The following is a 19,614-nucleotide window of genomic DNA, read 5'->3' as shown; positions in this document are numbered from 1 at the left end:
AAAAAAAAAAAATCAAATGTCTTCTGAGAAGTATAGTATGATAAGGACTGAGAAGTGACTCCTAGATTTAGCCATAAGGAAGTCACCAGCAACCTTTGGCACGGGCAGTCTTACAGGAATGGCTGAGGCCAATTAGGTCGCAGCTGGTCGAGGAGAAGGTGGTACTGGCCTAAGAACCCGACTGGAGCAGCACAAGTTTCCTACTTGTTCTTTGCCCTTTTAACAGGTGAGGGTCAAGGACAAGAGACGAGTTTGGAGATGCAGCGGCCAGTGCCCCAATCAGTTGGAACAGCGCAGCAAGCCGATCGCTAGGGGCCAATCCCTTCCTAGAGTCCACTTGACTGACAGAGCTGCGCGCCACAGACGGAGCACAGAGAGTGAGGTGAATCACGAGGGGGCGGAATTCCAGGGCACTAACCCGGAACCGGTTTGGGACTTGATTCCCATTGTGAGGCCAGGCCTGAGGCGGGCTCTCAGCCAGAATGGCAACACCATTCTAACCAATGGATGAGCCTCAACAAATGAGCGGCAGCCACATCAGCCAATGGGAGGCAGGAGATGGGCGGGCGCAGTTAGTGGGCGGGGGATCAATGAAGCATCCTTTTTCCTACCCCCCTTGGGGCGATCGTGGGGAGGTGCTGCCGGGGTCGCAGGTGAGCGGTTCTATGCCGGAGGAGGCGGCCAGGGAAGCGGCGGCTCAGTGACCAGTGGGTGCTCTCGCAGTGGGTAGGGTCCCGGAGGGGTCAGCGGCAAGTGGCCGCAACGCTTGCTGCCGGGTTTGGTCCAAGGGCTGCGGCGTAGCGGGACTGCCCGCTCGGGAGAAGTGCCACGCGCGTCTGTCGCCTGACCGGGGAGGCTGGGAAGGGCCCAGGCCACGGAAACAAAACTGCAGAAGTTTCTGGGCACTCAGTCGGGACTCTCATTTAATATCCAGAGAAAGGAAATATTCCAGGTTGCCCCGACTCCCACCGGGACTCCCACCAGCAGCAACCGCATCATTGTGGCCGAGGCAGGTGCGCGCCCCTGCTCCCCTGGGTGGCCTTCTGGGAGCCCAGTCTAACTCGATTCTTCCCAGGGGCTGTTTTTGGACGGTCCGAAAGGAGGCAGCGAGAGGAAGGTGAAAGATACTTCGATAATCGTCGACCCATAAGTAAACTTGTTATGCACCTACCACGAGTTTTAGAGAAGAACATCCTTTTTGGCAGGGAAGTGAATCCCCTATAAGAATATAGGGGAGGGGAAAGCCACACTTTAAAGAGAATTTGGGTAGGGGTTGGTATTGTAGATTTGTGATGCTTTTCTTCTTGAACTGCTTAACTAATTTACCCTCAAATTTTTTTGATCTGGAACTTGCCGTCTGGTTTTTCTCCGACTTCTTAATTCTGTCTTATCATGAATTATCTAGGAACTTCATTCTCAAGTTTTAGTGCTTGTAAAAAGTTGCCTGGTTATATTATGCCATTGGCAGTACATCATCTTCACAAGGATTACGTAAGTGAACTACATCTCATTCCTATTTCCAACTAGTAAAGAACGATTGTGAAATGGGATTTTAGAAAATGGCTGTTCTCTGTGATTGGGCATGGAAGATTTGTAAGTTTTAGAGACTGCAGCTGTTGAATCCTTTCTGCTAAGAGAGCGACGACAGCCAATAGAAAAGGGATAGTGTTTGACATCTAAAATGACATATTTTCACATTTTATGAGGTGTTATATCCCCAGCACCAAAAATATTGCCTGGCACACAGTAGGAGCTCAGTAAGTACTTTTTGAGGAAATTGTTGGGGAATGAATGGATGGTAGAAAACCCAAGCTTCTGTCACTTGGATAGCAACATATAAAGGAGAGGACAGAAAGATAAACATTTCTGGAAATGGCTTTTATCCAGGTAAGCGTATCTACAGAACTTCAACTCAAGATGCATCAATGCTGGCACTTTCTTGTACTTAATCAGAAAATATCAAGGTTTTAGAAGAAGATTTTCACACAATTAAGCCAAGACTGGATATCTAAGGTGCATCCCAATATCAATTTCAGTCAAGTTAAAAATTTATTAAAGCCCATTTGATTAAATGAAATAGTCCATCAGTTCAGAATAGATCAGTCAGGGACAACGGGATACCACTTTGTAAGTTAGAGGTATGGAGTTAGGAATTGTTGGTCAAAAATAGGCCCGGCAAATAGCAACAGCTGCTGCCAAATTTTAAAAATATATTGACTCAGTGGTACTTCAAAAGGACTGCTATTTCTACCATGTACCAATACATTTACAACAATGCGATTTCTAAATTCATCTCACATTCTAAGAGCAAAATCTTATGGTGGATATCTGCATAAATTTGGACTCTCTTGACAACTTCAATCATTTTTATTATATACTTATATTGGTTATATATTTATATGTTACTAAAGTAACAGTTCTTCCATATTAATGGTAGCCTGCTTGAATTTCAAAAAACTTTCACAGATATATTTGTCTCTTTCAGTTCATTTTTTAGCAAAGAATAGTCTTACTAAGCCAGAATTTACTTAGTAAGATTTGCTACTTGGCACTATCCTAATTTTCCAGCTTTAATTCCTGATACTTCTTTCTTTTATTTCTGTCTCTCATTAGTCTGTTTTATAAGACCCAAATCAAATGCTGATTCTGACTCAGAACCTTCCTTGATCCCATCAAAGATTTGTCTTTCTTATGAATATCCAGAGTATTTTGTTAGTATTTCTTTATTGTAGTTTTTGTATATTTGCATTATTCATCCAGTGAAGAAATATTTGTTAATTATGTTCAGATACTGTACTGGGCAATGGATAATAGCTGACATTTGTGGGCTTACTATATCTTAGGCATCATAAGCTTCTTAATCGGATTACCTCTTTTAATCTTCAAAACATCACGAGTATTAGTCTATTATTCCCATTTATAGATGAAGAAACAAGTTTAAGAGGTTAAGTAATTTGCTGGAGATCACAGAGCTAGTTAAGTGGTGGAATTGGCATACAACCTTAGGTAGTCTGTATTCACAACCTTCAGGTTACAGACTTCATTACAATTTGTTTATGTACTTTTTTTATGCATCTATGTTTTACTAAGTTGCAAATTATTTGATAGCAGGAATAATATATTCGTATCTGATCCCTTATTGCTCCTAATGTAAATCAGTGGTGTAATAAAGCTGATAGTGGAAGCACATAGGGAGGACATCAGACTTAGATGAATGGGAACAGTGAAGAGATCCTGGAACAGAAGACATTTAAACAGGGTGCTGAAAGATGAGTAGGCATTGGCCTGACGAAAAGGCAGACACCATGGAAATTGGGAAGATGACCTGGGGAAATATATGTGTGATAGTCCAAGGTCAGGGACCATGATGGCTTGAGTCGTGCTATCCAATATGGTAGCCAGTAGCCATACATTATTGAAGGTAAATATCTCAATAATTGTTTATATTGATTACATTTCAAAATAACATTTTGGATATATTGGGTTAAATAAAATAACTCACTTTTACCTGTTTGTTTTTACTGTTTTAATGTGGCTACTTGGGGATTTAAAATTACATATAGGGCTCTTATATTTCTATTGGACAGCACTGATCTAGAATTTAGAGGGATTTGAAAATGACCGGTATTGTGTTTGTGTGCCACCTACATGTGAGTACACGTTTGATGGGGAAGGTGGATTGGGAAAGTAGGTTGGGAGTTGGTATTGGAGGTGATGGATAAGACCAGAAAAGGTAGATGGGAAAGTGTAAAGGTGGGGTTCAGATAGGGTTTACAATGGAAAGAGAGAAAGAGCAAGGGAAGTAAACTTACCTCTTAAGTGCAATGGAAAGCATTGAAAGGTTTGAAACACTCAGTATATACCTATTGAATGAGACAATGTCCTAATTACTTCATCTAATAATGCATGTTCCTGATTTATACTCCTAATTCAGTCATAATTTTTCCTAATGGAGATATGGATAGGGGTCTAAAGACATTCTACTTAGAAGAAAATATCTACATCACCTAAGCTTGCATTCATTCTTTTGATGTGTTTCCAACAAATAGGAGTGTGAATTGGTCCTTAGAACTAGCATATTCTTCTTGCATTTGACATAACATTCTCTTGGGCATATTTTTCCATAAATAAACCAGCTTTGTCTGTATTATAAGTCTTTTGTGGCAGATAAGGTCTTTTCTTAATAATCTCCTAAAGGAAGTTTCTTAGCAGCTACACCATTTGCTCTCTGCCTTGCCTTTCTGTACATATTTGAGCAAGTAAACTCAACATTGATTCTCTAGTTGGGTGGTTCTCAATCCTGGCTGCAAATAAGAAGCACTTGGAGAGCTTTTAAACTCTGAATGCCTGGCCCCATTCCAAAGATTGTTTTAATTGGTCAGAGATGGGAACTGGTTATAGGTATTTTTAAAAGCTCTTTAGGTTATTTTGATGTGCTATAGACCTACACTTTTGAGTAGATTAGCTACTAAATACATGTTCTATTGAGTTCTTGAAATGTGGCTAATACAAAATGAGATATGTTGTAACTATAAAGTACACATTGTATTCTAATGACAGTGAAAGAAAACAATGGAAAATTTCTCATTGATAATTTTTATATTATTGCATATTGAAATAATATATTGACTATGCAGCATATGGAGTGAAATAAAAGCTGTTAATATTAATCACCTTTTCATTTCATTTTTACTTCACTAGGATCACTAGGAAATTTTAAATTACATGTGTAGATTACATTGTATTTCTATTGAACAGTGCCACTCTAGCCTAGACTGTTGCTACTCAAGATGCGGTCCGAGGACATCATTTGTCAAAAATGTAGAATCCCAGGCCCCACCGCAGACCTGAATCAGAATCTGCATTTTAATGGGGTTCCCAGGTGATTCATATACATGGTATAGTTTGAGAGACACAGCTCTAGCAACATCTAAAGAATTTTTTTCAATTGTATAATTTTTCTTCATTTCTTATTATTTTTCACTGGATTCCAACTTTGGCTCTTCATTTGTCATTTAGAATCATTCATATGCGGGTCATTTCTCTGTTTTCAATAAATTCTCTTTAATTTTTTTATCGCTTAACATTTTCAACAGACATAGCTTTTTAACGTATGTGATGGAATTAGTATGTATTCGTGTAATACATATAATTTGTCCATAAATATTTACATACTATTATAAACGATTTTCTGGAATTTCAAGAAATTGCTAATAGTAGTTACATTGGTGGTAGAAATTTTTCACTTCATTATGAATTTACATTCTTATTTAGATTTTCTAACTGTATGTATATTTTGCTGTTTTAAAAAAATATGGGACTTTAAATAATGTAGTTCTCTATAATAAAAATTTCTTATAAGTAGATTTTTAATATAATGTTGATCACCTCAAAGTAAAATAAAATAAATGTGCTGTGGGCTAAGAAGCAGCCATATGGCTGAGACAGAAATGACTGTGCACATGATCCCCAGGTTGGTGGTAGACAGAGTTAATGAACCTGTTGTAGAGCATAGGATGTTCTGTGTCTGCGAATGTTCCTAAGTTGATCTGTGAACATGTACACACACAGACAGATGCATTTCCTTTGCCAATTTTGTTGGCTTGCATCTACTATAGCATCTACGTGGGGTTTATGTGCTAAGACATCCATACTCTAACATGACATTTATTGCATATAGTCCATTATGTGACTTAATAGTTTATTCATCCAGTCCCCTTTTGATAAATATTTCTATTTTTACCATGTTTTTGCCTTAAAAATGTGATAGTGATTTTTAAGTGGCTCAAAAGGCTATGTAAATGCTCTGAAACATTCTGTGTATTTTGGAAACCAAAATTTATCTTTATCACATGTAGGCATTTGATTTGGTGGAATGTGATATATCTTTGGCTCTCTGTTCTGTTTTTTGAGGACATAAAATGTGCTGATTTTATTTTTTTAATGTCCTTGATAACCTATTTACAGTTGGTCAATATGCCTGACGAGCAATATAGCCTGTTAGCTGAAGATTGTTCTTCAGAATTTTGAATAACCTGTTAACTGTTTCATTGTTTAGTATAGTTATAGGGTGGACATCTGCTCTTCACTTACAGGCTAACTGCTTCTTGCCTATGTTGACTTGCTTCTGTTTTCTTATAAGCATATGCTTTGTGTGCCTATGGAAACTTAAGTTTTCCTGGCTTACTTTCCTTGAATTAGTTTCTGTTTCTCTTTCTATACCCTTTCTCATCCCTTTATCATTTTCTTGTTTTGAGTTCATATTTTTACCTCCTCCTATTTGTTAGGCACAGTGCCAGGTGTTGAAGATACTGTTTTTAGAGCAGATGGGCTACTATCTCCTAGGTCCTTAGAGGTGGGGCAGATTGTAGAAGGAAAAAGCCAAGTTTTGACCAATAATTCTTTTACTTGTCCTACAACATAGGGTACTAAGAAGCAGCATATTGGGGCTGGTTTAATGATGTGTGTAAATCAGTTTGCTTCAGTTTTTTATTTTGTGGCTTATAAATATGGTACCTCATGAATATTTTCAGTCACCTCTAGAGGAAAGCTGAATGCTTGCCCACCCTATTGGATAATTTGAATTACATAGGAATGTTAGGCCAGAGTATTAATTAAATGTGATCCTCTAAAATTATAAGTGTTCTAGGCTCAGCTTGGTGGCTCCACACCTGTAATCCTAGCACTTTAGGAGGCTAAGTAAGGCAGGAGGATCACCTGAGGCAAAGAGTTCAAGACCAGCCTGGACAACATAGCAAGACCTTGTCTATATAAAAACTTTAAAAATTAGTAGTACATGGTGGTGCACCTGCCTTGCTACTCAGGAAGCTGAGGCAGGAAGATCACTGGGGCTCAGGAGTTTGAGGGTGCAATGAATTATGATTGAGCCACTGTACTCCAGTCTGGGGAACAGAGTGAGACCCTGTCTCTAAAAATAAAATAAAATTATAAGCATTCTGCAGTGTTCACTAAACTGCCTTGGAATCAGATGTTAAAACATTTCATTTTCTTTTATTTATTAGATAATATTTGATTTACACAAAAATAATATAGCTGGAGTGTTCTAATAAAGCAGCTCCCTGCCCACTCAAAAAAAAAAAAAAAAGTTCTAATTTGACAATTCTGTAGTAAGTGCCGTCTTGGCCAGTTTTTAGCTCCTAACATGACATGGCTGAATGTGGAGTTGGAAAGAGATGTCCCCAATTGATTCTTGAGAGCTCTCATGGGCAGGCTCCACCACACTCCTGATGTAAGTGTATATGTTATGAAGCATAACAATAAAGACCCATGGACCTATCCCTCAACTTAGGAACTAAACAATTCCAATATTATTGTGACCTTTCTGTTTCCTTTTGTCAAAGTTATTTAAATATTTTGCCTTTGATGTGGCAAATACAAAATAGTGCTTAATGTGCACCAAGAACTGTTCTCTTTATTTGACTAAGTCCTTTAATCCTTATAGGATTTCTATGAAGTAATATTATTATCATTTTACAAATAAAATTACCCATAGGGAAGTTAAGTAACTGAGGCCACACAGCTAGGAATTGCCAGAGCCAGGACTCTAACCCCGGTGGTCTGACTCCAGAATCTGTGCTCATAACCACTACACACACTACCTCTTTTGATGTTTCTATTTATAGATAACCTTTGCTTATATTATTTGCTTATATTCTAGAGGATAAAGGTTTATATTTGACTGTAGGAGAAGTATATCTCTAGGGCAGTATCAAGAGTGCTGTTGTTGGTTATACATTCCAATTTTGTGGATTTCAATTTTATTATTAAATTTCTCTTGAGAAATTTTGAAAGTCTGTAAGTCTACTTTAGAAATAGTTGGCTTGCAGTCTTCTTTTTTTTGTTTTTGTATACGTTGCCCTTTTTTGTGGGTATGTGAAATTGACAGTGATTTCTTGAGAGTTCATTTCAGTTGTTTTGAATTTTTAGTTCTCTGACCTCTATTTCAGCAGCGAGTGGCAGTTCAGGAGATGGTTATTCCACATGAGTGATTGGAAACAAAAAGATGTGGTGATGGGCATATTTTTGTTGATGTTATTAGACAGGTACAAAGTCAGCTGAAGAAAGAATACCAAGAGCTTGAAAAGGAAAAATGCATAAAGGTTTAATGCAATGGTGATAAGAAATGCTTTGTTATTAAGTTTAAAAATAAGATATTAGCATCCACTTTTCAGTCTGAAAGAGAAAAGATGATAGAAAAGATGTGCATTTTCTTATTCAATTTAGCCTTGCTTAATTGCTATATTTTTGCTTCAGTAGAAGATACTATTGTGAATTAGAGTAGAACTATTTTTCACACTAATGAAAAGTTTAAATTGGCAGACAGAGTAAGAGAAAAGAAACCATGTGTTAAAAGGTAAACTGTGACATGATAACTTTTAACAAGTTTATTTGAGCAAACAGTGATTCTTGAATCAGGCAGCTCCAAACCAGAAGTGGTTTGGGGGCTCTGCAGTGGAAACACAAGGCGGGAAGGTTTTATAGGTCTAACAGAAGTAAAACAAAGAAAATATTTGATTGGTTACAGTTATAAGATTGTCTAATTTGACCTATCCTGCTGGAAGGTTACATAAGTTAGTTGCGTAAATCAGTTGACAGCTTCTGATTGTTTAGTCTTAAGTTTCTTTTTTAAAATATATAGATACTTACCAAAAAAAATAGCCCAAGTTAAGTGTTGCATATGTTTGCAAATCAAGCAAGGTTAAAGTCTCTTATGAGGCCTAACTGTTTTTGTCTGCTTAGGGATTCTTCAGGCCAGGTCTCCGGTCTAATTTACTTCAACAGGATGTAGAGGAAATGTAACCGATTGAAGCTTTGAGGAATTTTTCTGCCAATATAAGGAATTTTATCTGGACCTTCCACATAGATAAGAATCTCCTTTTGAAAATCTTTTACTAAATGACATCTCAAAACTTACCTTAGCAACACTTTTTTGTTGTCTTTGTTGTTTGAGACAGAGTCTCACTGTTTCACCCAGGTTGGGGTGCAGTGGCACAGTCTCGGCTCACTGCAACCTCCTCCTCCTGGGTTCAAGCGATTCTCATGCTTCAGCCTCCTGAGTAGCTGGGATTATAGGTGTGCACCACCATGCCCAGCTAATTTTTTGTATTTTTAGTAGATACGGGGTTTTGCCATGCTGCCCAGGCTGGTCTTGAACTTCTGAGCTCAGGCAATCCACCCGCCTCAGCCTCCCAAAGTGCTGGGATTACAGGCGTGAGCCACCGCGCCTGGCCAGCAACACATTTTTAAGGTTTAGCTATCACAAGCTGCTAATAAAGTCAAAGTAGATGTGACATGAGGGAACCTGGCGGTAATAAGTCTTGCCATTTAACTAGCTGTGTTGTGGGCAAATTAACCTCTCTGGATCTTGTTTTATAAATAGAAAGGCTGGTATCTCCCATATAATGACATGGTGGGGTTTAAATGAAAGGATTTGGAACTTCATGGGTAGTTTGATACTTTTTTTCGTATTGACAGGAAAAGTTTAAGGTCAAACAGTGATAGAGCTGGAAGGGATCTTAGTAATGTCATCCCATTTCACATTTTGTAGGGGAGGAAAAGTCAGCCCTGTAGCAGTTATCAGTGAGTGAATTTGAAGTCAGACAGCATGGTCTGTGTAAGGTACCCCTTACTCTTTCTGAGCCCTGTTTCCCCTTACATCTTTTAAAATCTCTTTTCCAAGTCAAAGTGCTTTTTTGACATCTATCCCTCAGTTGAATCATTATTATTCTCTTCAGTTGAATCAATATTAATAAGGCAATATGTACTACACTGTGTGAGACACTGGGACCTTTTTGATAGATGACCTCATTTTCTGCCGCTATGAGAAAATCCAGTCCCTGACTCACTCAACATCTGTTCCAGCCTCCTAGTGTGCCTTCCGATGATGCAAAGGCTAGCTAGCACAAAAACTACATTTCCCCAATCCATTGCAGTGAGGATTGTGGATGTGCTTTAGATTCCACCAGATGCACTTATGCAAGGCTTGAATTCAAGGTAGATAAGAGAGTCAGGCATGTGAATCACCGGTTCTACTAGTGTAGGTCTAGCACAGAGGTTTTACTGTGCACTAGAGTTATGTGGAGGGTTTATTGAAACCTGGGTCCCACTTCGAGAGTTCCCAGTCTGGACAGGAGCCTAAAAAGTTTACATTTCTGACAAGTTTCAGGTACACCCTCTTTGACAGTCTGACAATCTCCAAGTCTGGAAATTGGAGAAACATTGTCTCCTATCTAAAAGAAATGCCTACAAGAGAGGATCTTTTCCACTCAAAATCTGTATACAAATATTGCCAGATGGATATTTTAAAATTTATTTAGTGGAGACTCCAAGTATAGATACTTTCCTGTATTGTGATCTTCAACTCTACAATTAAAGTGGCCCAGAAAAATACAAAGTACTGCTGAGAAATTCTCCAAAGAAAGGCACATAATTAAGAGCCTTAATTAGAAACAAAAATATAGTCCAGCCTGGTTTTGTTTGATGTTAGGGGCTTTTGTTTAGGTGGTTTAAGGGAGGGGAGGATGGGGTGAGCTTTGAGGAACGGAATTACAAGGGTAAACCATGCAGTGTGCACTAGTCTTTGAAAGGTTTAGGAATCTAAAAAAATTTTTTGGTGATATTTTCCTTTTTCTTTTTGAGTGATCATTTTCTTTTTTGGTTCTCTTTTTTTGTTGATCTTTTTTGGTGATCTTTTTACTTACATGATTAATTAGGTGGGATGACTGGGTAAAATCCTTGCCATTTTTTTGTTACCCCTTTAATTTTGTCATATTCCTACAATACTTTCATTGTTTCAGGAAATTATATTCCAAATTTAGGGTTTCTATGTTGGTTTATTAACCTTAAAATGAGTTTGAATTTGTGAAGTAGTAAAATATAGGTAGTTGGCATTTATTTGATCAGATTACATTGTCTCAAATTGGTTTCTCAGTTTTATTGATATTGCAGCTCAACCTTTCAGTTTTCCTCTAAAATTATTCTGCAAAGTGTACTTTTTCTTTTAGATATGTCGAGCTAATGATTATTTTGGCAAATCGACTCTTTCATTCATTCAAAACATATTTATGGTGTGCGTGCCATGTGCCAGAATCTCTGCTAGGCTCTGGGGAGGTGATGGCCAGCGGAAATATCCCTGCCCTTGTGAAACTTTGCAGTGAACTGGGGAAAGGGACAGACTCTGAGCTGTATGTTAGCACAAGTATAAAATCTAGCCTAGGAAAAGTCCTGCAAATTTTATGCTGGAATAATTTGATTTGTCAGGAAACGCTTCCCTGAGAAATGGATGCTTAATCTGCAAGCTAAAGGGTAAGGAGGAATTAGGTAGACCAAGAAGGGAGCAATCCATTTTCCAAGCAGAAGGAACAGTGTGGACAAAGGCCCTGAACTAAGAAAGAGTTTGACAGGAATAAGTGGCTGAAAGATGGCCAGTGCAATTGGAGGAGAGAGGGAGAATTTGTGGGAGAAGGAGCTGAAGTAGTAGGAAGGGAGTCAGGAATGAATAGTGGCAACTGGTTAGGAACCTTTGCAGCACACCAGAGGGGAGAAAGTGGCAATTTGGACTATGTCGGTACTGGCAAAGATAAAGAAGTACACAATTTTAAGCTATATTTAGAGGGTTGTTTTTGTTTCTTTTCAAAATTATATCGTTCATTAGGTTGACGTATGTTGTAGAAGTTGCAGATTGATTGATTGATTTTACTTTTTTCATTTTAGGAATTATCCAGACTGCCTCTGCCACTAGATGAATGGAAGACAATGATTTGAACTAAGTGCCAGCAAAGAATTATCCTTGGTTTTTGTGCTTTGCAGCATTCCTCAAATTGTTTTCACATCTCTTACCATAAAAACTGCATTGAAGTTGAAAATGAAGCAGTTGAAAAGAAAAAGGAAAAGCAATTTTAGTGTTCAAGAAACTCAGACCCTTTTGAAAGAAATTACAAAAAGGAAAGAAGTCATTTTTTCCAAGCAGCTCAATACAACAATTAACGTGATGAAGCGAATGGCTTGGGAAGAGATTGCGCAGTGTGTGAATGCTGTAGGAGAAGGAGAACAGAGGACAGGGACAGAGGTGAAAAGAAGGTACCTTGACTGGCGAGCACTTATGAAGAGAAAGAGGATGAAGGCCAACATTAAGCTGGTCGGTTCAGGATTTCCCCTTCCCTCCTCTGATTTAGATGACTCTCTCACTGAAGAGATAGATGAAAAGATTGGATTCCGAAATGATGCAAATTTTGACTGGCAAAATGTGGCAGATTTCAGGGATGCAGGTGGATCCTTAACTGAGGTCAAGGTGGAAGAGGAAGAAAGGGATCCGCAGAGTCCTGAAGTAAGTATTAGCCTCTGTACCCTCTTTTAATCTTTTCAATTCTGATGTGGGAGATTATTGTTCAGGAACTGTTAACACATCCCAAGATTTTCAAGCTTATTTAAAAATAGTACATAACAAGTCATTCTGCTTTTCTCTTTACATCGTTAATACTTTTCTTCCCACCTAAATATAATTACCTAGGTTATATGTATTACAGACATCAAGTAATTCAGCGTAAATGATATTCAAAATTCAAATTAAGTATTTTTCCCCAAATGATGCAGAAAGCTTTTAAGAAACATTTAGACAAATTGCCACAAAGTAGAAGTCAATACTGAAAATTGCTTTTCTCTTTGCTCTTAGTTTGAAATTGAGGAGGAGGAAGAAATGTTGTCATCCGTCATACCAGATTCCAGGAGAGAAAATGAACTTCCCGATTTCCCCCACATTGATGAGTTTTTTACCCTTAACTCAACACCATCTAGATCTGCATATGATGAGCCTCATTTGCTTGTAAGTATTGAGAAACAGAAATTAGAGTTGGAAAAACGACGACTGGATATCGAGGCTGAAAGGCTGCAGGTAGAAAAGGAACGCCTACAAATCGAGAAAGAGAGGCTGCGGCATTTAGACATGGAGCATGAGCGGCTTCAGCTAGAGAAGGAGCGGCTGCAGATTGAAAGAGAGAAGTTGAGGTTACAGATAGTCAATTCAGAGAAACCATCCTTGGAAAATGAACTTGGTCAAGGAGAAAAATCCATGCTTCAACCACAGGACATAGAAACAGAGAAGTTAAAACTTGAGCGAGAACGCTTGCAACTGGAAAAGGATAGGCTGCAGTTTTTGAAGTTTGAATCTGAGAAGCTGCAGATTGAAAAGGAACGCTTACAAGTAGAGAAAGACAGACTTCGAATTCAGAAAGAAGGACACTTGCAGTGATTTTTCCAGGCTTCCATTTAGCAAATGTTTGAAAACTGTAGATTTTTCTTATATCAGGTGATATAATGATGGTTGCTGGATTAGCTGTGGTTTCTTTTCTTGTCTAATGTCAGTGTTCAGTAGGAAAAAGTTATATGTGGATAACTGTATGCCTAAGTAGTATATAAAAACTGTGCCCTAGCGTAAACAGTATAGCAGAAATTTACTGTGCTGGACTCTTTACCTTATAATATTACATAGAGTCTTGTATTGTCTGTGTACCCAGAGTTTACAATTGTGTCTATATAAAATTATAGCCCAGAAGTTCTCAACTAGGGTAGATTTTGGCCTTCAGAAGACCAATTTGGTGATGTCTGGAGACATGTTTGGTTGTCAAAACTGGAGTGGGGAAAAGGTTGCTACTCTGCAATGCATACCTCCTCAACCCCCGCCCCCCCCCCACACTCAGTAAAGAATTTTCCAACCCAAAATATGATTAGTCCTGAGGCTGAGAAACCCTGTCCTAGCCTAACTGTGTACCTCTATAGCTATGTTTTATAGTTTTAGAATATTAAAACCTCAGATATTTATGTGGGTAGGTACTTAAATGGCCAAAAACTTTAACTATGAAATGTTACTGTGTAGTATATTGAATATAGGAAGTGATGAAGATTGTAGGTATTTTATTCCCATGTTTCCATCTATATATATAGCCTTCTCAGATTCAGAAAACAATACAGAGAACATCAGAGATTTTCTAAAATGGGTCACTTTGAAAAGAATTCTTTTTCTCACTATTAATGCTTTAGAAGCAAGACTCAATTTTAAAGCTTTAGTTCCTTTTCTTTCAGTGATTGTCTTAGTTTGGGTACAAAAATTGTCATTTCAGTAATTTACTGAAATCTTATAAGTGAATAGTTGAAGCTAGTAAAAATGATACCAGTATAAAAATGGTACTTGTAGTCCATGAGCTCGAACCCAATGACTGATTGTTTGACTTTTAAAATAAGTAATAGCAGCCATTCGGGAGTGGGGGGTGGATGGGGAAGATGTACTCTGTATCAAATAATGATGATGTTGAAATAATGATAGTAGCTATGTATTATGGATTGGAGAAGCACTTATTACACTATCTAACCTAATATGTAGAACAATTCTTGAGAGTTGTATCTGTCGTTATTCCTGAATCTGAAGCTCAGAGAAGTCACACAGAGTAAATGGCTGATCTTCTATATTGTAGTATATTTTGTCCTTCCCTCTTCCCTGAGGAACAAAGTACGTATCTTTAGTCTCTTTGATATTTATTCTGAGACCAAGGGCTTACTTGATCTGATGATTTTCCTTCAGCTCTCTGAAGGTGCTTTTTCCGCAATCCAAGTGATTCTGATGCACACTAAAGTTGAGAATCGCACTAGATCACTTTGTGTTTTCTGATTTTCAAGGTTGATACGTAGCTTTAATACAGCTCTTCTGTTGACAGTTATTACCTTAATTCTGCATTTGTTCCTTGTAAGAATGGCTGGAAACTGTATGTTGACATTTGAGGATGGGTATGCAAGGAAAAAATATACTTCTGTTTACTTACTCTGACTTTGAAAAGTGTTATTTTTCTATATCTGAAATAAATGCTTCTACCATAGAAATAAATTTGCCTATACTATCTGAGAATTTGTAATTTCAAATGATAGTCAGTGCTCTAAGGGTAGAGGTTATCAAGCTTAGAAGAGAGCCCTATCACAGTCAGTGAGGACAGAGGCCTAATAACATTTGGGCTGGACATTGAGCTCTGCATGATGCATATGTTATTTGCTCCTCAAAAGAACCCTTGAGATTTAACTCATGTGATATGGTTTAGCTGTGTCCTCACCCAAATCTCATCTTGAATTGTAGGTCCCATAATTCCCATGTGATGTGGGAGGGACCCAATTGAAGATAATTGAATCATGGGAGCAGTTTCCCCCACACTGTTCTCATGGTAGTGAATAAGTAAGTCTCACAAGATCTGATGGTTTTATAAGAGGAAACCCCTTTCTCTTGGTTCTCATTTTCTCTCTTGCCTGTGTCCATGTAAGACATGCCTTTCACCTTTTGCCATGGTTATGAGGCCTCCCCAGCCACGTGGAACTGTGAGTCCATTAAACCTTTTTCTTTATAAATTACCCAGTCTCGGGCATGTCTTTGTCAGCAGCATGAAAGCGGACTAATACATCATGTTATTTCCACTCTTATAACAGCAACAACAACAAAAAGCCTCATCGATTTAATTAACCATCTTTCTTAAAAATTACATACCGATATTGACCCAAGATTTTAGCATAAGAGCTCTAAGGAAAAGGAAGAGTGAAAGTTTGTAGGGATAGTTATAAGTATTGTAGCTTTGCCATTTGCTATTTGCAAAAGTCATTTAACTTGCTCTTCAATTTGGTTTCATCTGTAACCTGGGCATGATACCTACTCTGCCTGTGCTACATAGTTTTTTTGTTTGTTTGTTTGTTTGTTTGTTTTAAGAAAATGGTATTTGTTAAGTATATAAACTGTAAAATACTACTTAAATGAAGGATGGTATTAATGTTGGATTTGAGATCCAGGGTTTTTTGAGACGGAATCTCACTTTGTCCTGAAGGCTACAGCGCAGTGGCGCAGTCTTGGTTTACTGCACCTCCACCTCCCAAGTTCAAGCCATTCTCCTGCCTCAGCCTCCTGAGTAGCTGGGACTACAGGCAAGCACCACCACCACCACCACCACCATGCCAGGTGAATTTTTTTTTTTTTTGAGGCAGAATCTCACTCCGTTGCCCAGACTGGAGTGCAGTGGCACGATCTCGGCTCACTGCAAGCTCTGCCTCCTGGGTTCACGCTATTCTCCTGCCTCAGCCTTCTGAGTAGCTGGGACTAAAGGCACCCGCCACCACACCTAACTAATTTTTTGTATTTTTAGTGTGGAAGGGAGTTTCACCATGTTAGCCAGGATGGTGTTGATCTCCTGACCTCGTGATCCACCCGTCTCTGCCTCCCAAAGTGCAGGGATTACAGGCGTGAGCCACCGCACCCGGCCGCCAGGCAAATTTTTGTATTTTTCATAGAGATGGGATTTCACGGTGTTGGCCAGGCTGATCTTCAACTCCTGACCTCAAGTGATTCACCCACCTCTGCCTCCCAAACTTCTGGGATTACAGGTGTGAGCCACCATGTCTGGCTAGCTTTTAATTTCTTAGGGAAAGCATGAAAATAGCTAATAATTATTTTTTGGATAGAGTACTCTTAAATGCCTGGAAGTGAAAACTAAAAAGAAGCATAATATCTTCTAGGGCTTTGGTTGAAGAGCCTTGGATTTCTTAATCCTGCTTCAGATGCAGATGGGTTGGATTGGTTCATTCCAGTAGGAAACACTGTTGCTGCACTTCTGAGGTGGCAGGCACACTCATAGTGAGTGTATCTGCTAGCTATTGCTGTGTAACAAACTGGCCAAAAAATTTGATGGCTGGAAACTCCATTTATTTTGCTCAAAATTTTAGAGGAAATGAGGCACAGCTTAACTGAGCAGTTTTGCTTAACTGAGCAGTTTTGCTCTTGGCTGGGTTTTCAGTGTCAGCTGCAGGTTGGCTATGTGGTTCAACTTCCAGGGTTAGCTAAATAACAGAAGGGCAGGGGGTGGTAAGTGGTGGAGCTAAGCTCTCCCTGTGGTGTTTGATCCTATAGCCGTGGTAGCTTGGGCTTGTTCTAATGGAGGTGGCAAGAGCAGAGGAGAGAAAGCAGAGGTGTTTAAGGTGTCAAGACCAAGTCTCAGAACTAGCGCTTCATTATGCTTCTGCCACACCAGATTGGCCAGAACTAATCACAGAGCAAGACCAGAGTCAAGGGGTGGGGAACAGAGTCCACCTACTGATAAGAGGAGCTGTGAAGTTGGGTAAAAATGGGATACAGGGGCTGGGCACGGTGGCTCACGCCTGTAATCCCAGCACTTTGGGAGGCCGAGGCAGGCAGATGATGAGGTCAGGAGATCGAGACCATCCTGGCTAACATGGTGAAACCCTGTCTCTACTAAAAATACAAAAAAACATTAGCCGGACGTGGTGGCACCTGCCTGTAGTCCCAGCTGCTCGGGAGGCTGAGGCAGGAGAATGGCGTGAACCTGGGAGGCAGAGCTTGCAGTGAGCCGAGATTGCGCCACTGCACTCCAGCCTGGGCGACAAAGCGAGACTCCGTCTCAAACAAACAAAAAAAATGGGATACAGGGAGGGCTGAGGAATTGTGGCCATTTTTGCAATCAATCTACCACATCTTCACTCTGGTTTGCCTGGGATACTTTGATTATACCAGTGGTTGTGATATCCTATCTGGTTTAGCATTAGTTCTAGACAAAAGTGCCCTGATAAGGACTTTGAATTATATGGGCATCCTTATTGTAAGGAGCACCTTCCCATCTGTTTTGTAGAAATGGCTGGTTTAGGAGAAGGAGGGGATCATAAATTTGCAGAAAAGAAATATACAGTGTTCTCTCAGGCTTTTTCTTCTAAATTAAACACTTTAGTGTTTGTAATTGAAGGGAATTTCTGCTTCACTTCTTTCATTTTCTGCCTAATTTGTCCATTTTATATTACTTTACTGCTTCTCTGTTCATTTTTCTACTTCTTCATGCTGTCACCTCTATCCTGTATATAAAAGCAGATCATAATGCTTCCAGAATGTTTTATTTTGAATAGATACCTTTTTCTACCTCTCTGTCCTTAACATTTTCGTTTTGAATCCAAAATGATTTTTACTGTGTTGCTCTACATTTGTGTTAACATTACACTTTCCTAGAAGTAAATTTAATTTATAAAATATTTAATTTTTAATTTATCAGGGCTTTCTAGTCACTATCATCAGACCTGAAGTTATAATTTCTAAAGCTCTCAGAGAACTACCAGCCTGTTTCCTGTTTCCACCTGTAACTTCTTTTTGACATGTGTAGATCCTTTTTATACATGCCAGGCAGCGTTTTGCATGGGGCCTTAATTAAAATCCAGATGAGGATTGTCTGCCAAATGTATCATTTTGAAAATTTCTCCCAATGCATATTGAAAGGGAGCTAGCTTATGTATGACTGGGACACAGCTGGAGAAGAACATACCTCTTTTTAAAAAGGAAAGTTGGATGCTGAAATCACAGATTAATTTACCACTGTAGATAGAGGCATTCAGACTGTGCTGTTTCAATTAAGACTGAAAAGAAACAAGAAATGGCAATTATTATGAAATTTGAATTTTTGTACATTCAGAGAACTTTATCACTACCCTTTATTATTTACCATTTGTTTCTTTGATGTGACCCATTCATCTTTAGAAAAATAAACTGAAATATAGTCAGTCAACTCTTAATGTCATTTCCTTTCTCATTTAAAATCTCCAGTTCCAACATTTGAGCTGAAATATAAATTTACAAGCATTTATAAGCTTGTAAATTTATAAGTTATAAGCATCTCACCCTGCATATTTTCTTTTCCTCAAATACACAATGCACGCCAGAATCAAATTCATTAGCTCTCTTCTCTCATACCTGTAAATCATCTTCTCTCTGCAGGGACACCATTTGTATCAGGTTGCTTGGAAATTTTAGATGTGTCTTTGAGTCTTTTGCCTTCATTCTATCCAAGTTGTTGACCAAGTCCTGTATTTTCTCCTGCTGGTGCCTCAGAACAGCCTCCTTCAATCTCACATGTAGTCCTTAGCATGGAGGCATGTGTAGCCTGTATTCCAGCAACCTCTCAGTTTCTTCCTGTCCAGTCCTCCCTGTGTTATACTTCCAGAATAGCTTTCCCAAAGTATCGGGGGAACCAGCCCCCAATATTTCAACATAGGTTCTTTTCTATTTTCCGTAAGTGTCGACTGGTCTGAGAAATAAAGGGAAAGAGTACAGAAGAGAGAAATTTTAAAGCTGGGTGTCTGGGGGAGACATCACATGTTGGCAGGTTCCATGATGCCCCCTGAGCCGCAAAACCAGCAAGTTTTTATGAGCGATTTTCAAAGGGGAGGGGGTGTACCAATAAGGTGTGGGTCACAGAGATCACATGCTTCAAAGGTAACAAAATATCACAAGGCAAACGGGCAGGGCAAGGTCACAAGACCAGCGCAAAACTAGAATTGCTGATGTTTCATGTCCCACTGTGCACACATTGTCATTAATAAACATCTTAACAGGAAACAGGGTTCAAGAGCAGAGAACCGGTCTGACTAGAATTCACCAGGCTGGAATTTCCTAAACCTAGGCAAGCCTGGGGGCGCTGCAGGAGACCAGGGCATGTTTCATCCCTTATCTACAACTGCATAAGGCAGACACTCCCAGAGCGGCCATTTTAGAAGCCTTCCCCGGGAATGCATTCTTTTCCC

The 19,614-nt window shown here is 39.1% G+C and overlaps 1 protein-coding gene across 7 annotated transcripts; it reads left to right on the top strand.

Moving 5' to 3' along the window:
* The first annotated feature begins 560 nt into the window (after nucleotides 1–560).
* Nucleotides 561–14,893, top strand: MSANTD4 (Myb/SANT DNA binding domain containing 4 with coiled-coils). 7 transcript variants are annotated; one of them, XM_032167280.2, is made up of 4 exons: nucleotides 639–653; nucleotides 1,406–1,491; nucleotides 11,734–12,346; nucleotides 12,692–14,893. In XM_032167280.2, the coding sequence occupies exons 3-4, from the start codon at nucleotides 11,885–11,887 to the stop codon at nucleotides 13,265–13,267; spliced, it is 1,038 nt and encodes a 345-aa protein (XP_032023171.1). In that variant the 5' UTR covers nucleotides 639–653; nucleotides 1,406–1,491; nucleotides 11,734–11,884; the 3' UTR covers nucleotides 13,268–14,893. The 7 variants fall into 7 exon arrangements, with proteins under 7 accessions (XP_032023169.1, XP_032023172.1, XP_032023168.1 ...); XM_032167278.1 differs by lacking the exon at nucleotides 1,406–1,491 and having other exon boundaries at nucleotides 561–653; XM_032167281.1 differs by lacking the exon at nucleotides 1,406–1,491 and having other exon boundaries at nucleotides 561–726.
* The last annotated feature ends 4,721 nt before the right edge of the window (nucleotides 14,894–19,614 follow it).

The sequence above is a fragment of the Hylobates moloch genome, unplaced genomic scaffold, assembly GCF_009828535.3.
Source record: "Hylobates moloch isolate HMO894 unplaced genomic scaffold, HMol_V3 SCAFFOLD_11, whole genome shotgun sequence".
Classification (NCBI taxonomy): domain Eukaryota; kingdom Metazoa; phylum Chordata; class Mammalia; order Primates; family Hylobatidae; genus Hylobates; species Hylobates moloch.
Note: the sequence above shows the minus strand (reverse complement) of the source record. Positions and strands in the feature narration are given on the sequence as shown.

Excerpts from the sequence above, each read along its gene's own strand:
- MSANTD4 (XM_032167278.1), top strand. The coding sequence starts at position 11,885 with ATGAAGCAGTTGAAAAGAAAAAGGAAAAGCAATTTTAGTGTTCAAGAA. Across the intron at positions 12,347-12,691 it reads GGGATCCGCAGAGTCCTGAA|TTTGAAATTGAGGAGGAGGA; the intron begins GTAAGTATTAGC and ends CTTTGCTCTTAG.